The 5,753-nt window shown below is 45.9% G+C and overlaps 1 protein-coding gene across 1 annotated transcript in view; it reads right to left on the bottom strand.

Moving 5' to 3' along the window:
* The window catches only part of WDFY2 (WD repeat and FYVE domain containing 2), a 200,560-nt gene extending 195,581 nt beyond the window's left edge, over nucleotides 1-4,979 (bottom strand). The window contains exon 1 of the mRNA XM_006763568.2: nucleotides 4,711-4,979. Coding sequence (XP_006763631.1) covers nucleotides 4,711-4,847 — 137 coding nt within the window. The 5' untranslated portion in view covers nucleotides 4,848-4,979. The remainder of the gene's footprint in view (nucleotides 1-4,710) is intronic.
* Between the last annotated feature and the right edge of the window lie 774 nt (nucleotides 4,980-5,753).

Below are 5,753 nucleotides of genomic sequence, written 5' to 3' on the forward strand. Positions count from 1 at the left end.
TGTGGAGGTGCTCAGATGAGGCCCAGCTGTGAAGCAATGCAAGCTGCTGTGGGGCCTTGAGCCTTCTTTTGGATGTTCTGGTTCTCTCTGACCCAGCTGCAGTTTGTTAGGTAATTTTCAGATTGCAAAGGGCCACATTATTCATATGCAAAAGCCTCTGTGCACAGCTTGGGTAGGGCGGGGTCTCAGGGAATCAACAGGGTGGAACAAACAGCTATGGCTGATCCTCAGCCCTGCCCTAAGAGGCCCTGCGTCTCAGTGTCCCGGTAATCGCTGCAAGCACCTCTGTGAAAGCTGCCCTCAAGTTCCACCTGCTGCCAGACAGTCTAGTTTCTCCCCGTATGAGTCTGGGTCCCCAGAGACTCACCGGGAACTGGAGTCAGGGCCATCAGGAGCTTGAGACTCCCTCCCAATTGAAAAAGATACTAGCGTCCTCCGTTGCCAGCCTTTTCGCTCACGCGCGCACCTCCATACCTGTGCACTTTACTTCCGTACCTCCTGAGTCTCAGTGTGCTTTTCTCTTTCCTTCTAGTTGTAGAATTTCCAGCCTTCCTGTGGTTCTGGGTGATGTCTGTTTTGTCTTTAGTTGTAGTTTTGAAGTGGTTGTGCGAGGCAGCAATTTCAGGTGTTTACCTATGCTGCCATTTTGGTTTCTCCCATGTACCGTCTCCTGAGCATACTCTTAACCAGTCCATTCTAGTGCCTCTAATGAAAGGGAGCTTTCTCTTCCTCCTCTACTAGAATGCCCTTTCCTCCACTCTAGCTTTTTCACATGAACTACTCATCCTGCAAGACCCATGTGGAGCCGAGCTCCTCTCTCTAACCACCACAATCAGAGGACAACCCCAGAGGATAATGTTTGTACTTGTTTTCATTTAGCACATCTCCTTATATTGAGATTTAAAAAAAAAAAAAAACCCTTTTACCTATTGCATGGGTATAGACTCCTGGTAAAGGAATAATTTCCTGTAATTGTCTAATACTAACTATCTAGAGTTATTAAAAACTCTCTGTATGAATGCTAAGACTGTTGAATTGTATTAAGATATGCCTATAAAGAATTTACAAAGATAAAGGTCTGGGGGGGCGCTGGATCCTACCAGGAGAAGTCTCTCCTTCCTTCAACACTTGGAGAAGAAGCTGCCACTGGACAAGGGAGCCTGTGGTAAGCTGCAGACAAGACATCAGTCTTAACCAAATTTGAACCAAGATGTCAAGGAGAAAGCTCCTATGCAAGAAATGTTAAAATGGTGCTCACTCAGAAAAGACAGTTCAGAAAGAAGCTGGAAAATGAGGAACCCAAAATACCAATGTTGGGCTTGTCCTTCAGAGATAGAACCCAGTTACAGCCAAAGCAAAGATACTCAGAAAAGGCCAATGGAATAAGCTATGTTCTATGACAGCAACAGAACAAGCCAGTGAAACAAGCTCTGTTCTATAATAGCAACAGAAATCTATCCCTTAAGTCAGATTGTTTTATATATCTTATATTTCTTCCCTTGGTATCCAGTAAAGTTCCAGGCATTCTTTAAGAGTGCTAAGGTTGATTCAGGGTACAGTTTTACCCACTCTTGAGCCTGCAGATTAGGACATTATCAGTCCACTATGGATCCATTTTACCTTTCTTTAGAACCCTCTGCTGGTGTGGTTCAGTTGGTTGAGCATCATCCTGGACACTGAAAGGTCACCAGTTCAATTCCCAATCAGGGCACATGCCCAGGTTTCAGGTTTGGTCCCATCAGGGTGTATACAGGAGGCAACCGATCAAAAATAAAGAAAAGTAAAATGTACAGAACAAGGACTATGAAATCCAACCACTCTTCCACATCTGAAAATTCTCTTTTCAATAATGAATCTTAGAGGTTGTGGTTTTATTATCTTCTAAAATTTCCTGAAAGAACCCTGTCATTTTTACCAATGTAGTATGCACATGTGCTTGAAACACAATAGGAACCCACATGTTTGTTGATGGAATGAATGAAGTAATGCATGGACTTCCACAATTTTAAGACCACCCACTCCAAACTTTTCCCCATATATATGTGGTCATAAAGTTCACTCAATAAATGTCAATCAAATGTCTACAATAGCCCAGCCAGTGTGGCTCAGTGGTTGAGCATCAACCTATGAACCAAGAGGTCCTAGTTTCATTCCAGGTCAGGACACATGCCTGGGTTGTGGATTCCAACCCCAGTGTAGGGCATGCAGGAATCAGCCAATCAATGATTCTCTCATCACTAATGTTTCCATCTCTCTCTCCCTCTCCCTTCCTCTCTAAAATCAATAAAAATATATATTTTTTAAAGTCTACAATAGTTAAGATGCTATACTTTCAGGAAAAATAAACATCTATCAATCACTGACAGTGAATGTTTATTGAGGGCTTACTGTGTGCCAAACAGGATACTAGACCCCAAAGATAACACAATGAATAAGACACACATATTACCCCAATAAATTCAATTTTTTAAAAAGTGTTTGCCAATGTGATAGGTGAAAGATGGTATTTCCTTGTTAATTTAATTTACTCTTCTTTAATTAGTATTAAGTTTATCAGCCATTTTTATTTCCTTTCTATGAATTATCCTATATATTTTTTAAATTTTATTGATTTTTTTACAGCAAGGAAGGGAGAAGGACAGAGTTATAAATATCAATGAGAGAGAAACATCGATCAGCTGCCTCCTGCACACCCCCTATTATAGGCTTTATATTTAATAGTAACTCTGTAATAAAATAAATTCTATTACTTACATTGTAAATTAGGAAAGTGAATATTAAGGTAATATGTAGCTAAAAATCACATTGCTTTTATTCTATAATCAAATGTAATTTATCTTTAAGTTTCTTTCATATATGATACTTCAGCTTCTCCAAATACTTTGAATGCACCCTACTAAAGCTTTTTCCTTCAAGATAAACACACTGATATGGAAATCAGGTTGACGTAGAAGGTAGGCTTGGCTCTACCACCAGCTACATGAATTTGGGCAGGTAATTCTCTGGCCTAAATTTTCTCATATGTAAAATAAGTTGTTAGAGCAAATAACCTCTAAGATCCCTCTGAAGTTTAAAAAAAAAAAAAAAAAGACTGAAAGCCTACCTCTATGACCAAACCATCAACCACAGCAAAAAGTTTCAAAACTAATATTAAAGGAACTTAGATTTAACTACCTTTCTCCTTTTACTTGATTCAGCCAACTTACTTACGAATTTCCTAACAGCAGTCAGGTTGACAGTTTCATCTCTAGTAGTTACAGACTGGAAAAAATGACCTCTATCCTTTATTCCTTTAGAAACAATCCTGTAACAAAAGACTTTCTAGGTCCAGAAGCAATCTCTTTAATAGAATTGTGCCTGTATTGAAAAATTAAACACTCATAAGACTTCTTTGTGAATTTCAAAAGGTTTCTACATCCATGTATTCCATTTCAGCCATGAATTTCTTCTGTTTATTGCACACTGCTTGCAATTGATGTATGTTTACAATCTTTTCCATTGGATCTGCACAGAAAATAAATCCATTTGGCTATTTGTTTGCAGTATGATGTAGACAAACACAATGTATTCATCCTGGTTATGCTGAAGAACCTATTATATGAATAGACCTAACAGGAAAATTTTTTGTGGCTACATTGTAAATAAAGTGCTAAAATGACTATAAAGACAGTAAACTTTGTTGCTTTACCTCTGCCTACAATTTTAGGGTATTCTCTACCTCAGCATAATTTGAACTTACATTAAGAAAACCTACTGTTTTAATGTTAAAGCCCCTTGTCATATACCTCTACAGTGTTAAACTTTTTAAAATACTAGTTGATATTATCAAAACAATTCCAGAAAATACCATAACTACTAGATTCAAGCAGCATTCCTATGAACATCAGCTTCATCAACCTAATATCGGCATATTAATGGACTATTAACGGACATTAAATTAAATTAAATAAAAAACCCTTTTGTCTGACAAATAAGGGAGCATATCAAAGGCAGAACAAATGCCTCCACTTCTGCAAATTAAGCAAAATTAATGCAAAAAAAGAAAGGAAGCAAGCAAAGGGAAGGAACTCAAGAGCTATTTGCAGCACTGGTCCCTTGCAAGTTCTGAAAAGGAAGGCAAAGGAGAGAAGGCGCTTCTTTGGACAGGCACTTTTCCTTTGGCCAGAAGCCCAAAGTACTCTTTTCACAACTTGCAATGCTCATTGATTCAGTTTAAGGTACCTAGGAGATGTGGATTCGGTGGGAATGTCCGGGAGAAGAGTGGCATTTGCTTTCTCCGTTTGGAGCCCTAAGAACTGTACCAGAGCACTCAAAACCCTCAGTTATTTTCGCAGAGGCAGCCGGGGGCATCCTCCTCGCGCACACACCTGCAGGGTCCGGCGGCTCCTTCCTCTCCCGCTCCGGTCCTCAGAGCTGGACCAAGGTCCAGAGGCCCGCATACCGTTAGCCCGAGGGCCACCCTGGCGCCGGCCGGCGTCACCCGGCTCCTGGGAAGCCCAGAGATCACGCCCCTGTCCGAGCTCCGCTTCCCCGAGCCACGCAGCGGCGGCGCGCAGCTGGACACCGGCCTCACCAGGATGCGCATTATAATAAAAACTTGAGGGAGCATGTCTACACTTGTGCCGACCATGAGGTGCAGCCCCCAACGCGGGTTGGGGGGCCGCCGACCTGTCCCGCCCCTCCTCGCGGCCGAGGGGCAGAGGTCCGTACCTGTCCTCCGAGACGCTGATGACGCCCTCCTCCTTGGGAACGAGTACAGCCATATTCACCACCTCCTGGGAGCCCTCGACCCGCTGCAGCAGGATCGGCTTGCGGGTCAGCGGCTTGGGCTGGATCTCCGCCGCCATCTGAGGAGGGGGCGCGCCGGGAGCGCCGCAGCCAAACGCGCAGGGGGACCGTGGTGAGGAGAGCGCTCGGCCAGAGGCACACGCTGAAACAAGGACTCTGGTTGGCCCGAGCAGGACGCCGGGGACCCGCGATCATAGCCTGGCCGCCGCCTCAGGGAACGACTCTGCGCTGCCGGTTAGGAGCCCCGAAACCACCAGGACCAGTGCAGCCACCCAGCGCCACCACCAGCAGAGGGGGCGGGAGCTGGAGGCGGAGCCGGGAAAGGGCGGGGCCTGCCGCAGGGTGTGGCCGCCGGTCCGGCCCAGGCTGGATGGTGCACTTCCGGAGGGCGGTGGAGGAGGACGAAGGGGGGAGGAAACTTTAAAAGGGGCGGGCACCGGCGCCCAATGCGCGTGCGTCTGCCCGCTTGCCCATTTCCGCCCGCCCGCCCCGCCCCTCTGCAATTCCCAAAGCCTCGCAGCACATTTCCCCAGAACGCATGCGCCTTCTGTGCTCTGCGGTTTCCTCCGACCCTCGCCACCATCCACACCCAGTGTTTAGTCCCCTCCCTTTTTAATCTCCTGTGAACGCGCAGGTCCACACCCCTGGGAACGCGCTTGCCAGAGGCCTGCCCCCTCCCGCCCCAAAATCCTTCTAAAGAGGGCGGAGGGTGGGGAGAGAAAAAGCGCGCCGGGGCGAGGCCGGAAAAAGAAGCAGCCAGCTGGAGGGAAAGAACTACTTGCGACGTGACTAAGCATGCGCACAGGTTACCTGTCCGGAGCGGCTTTCGTGAAGTAGGGCGGGAGGCGGCTGACCTCTCTACACGCACTGGGCCCAGGCCACCCAGTGACACTGCACGGGCTCCTGGGAGTTGCAGTTTCTCCGGGCCTTCTCTCCCTTGGCTTTAAGTGACCTATTGCCCACTT

The sequence above is a fragment of the Myotis davidii genome, unplaced genomic scaffold (assembly GCF_000327345.1).
Source record: "Myotis davidii unplaced genomic scaffold, ASM32734v1 scaffold39, whole genome shotgun sequence".
In the NCBI taxonomy this organism is placed as follows: Eukaryota; Metazoa; Chordata; class Mammalia; order Chiroptera; family Vespertilionidae; genus Myotis; species Myotis davidii.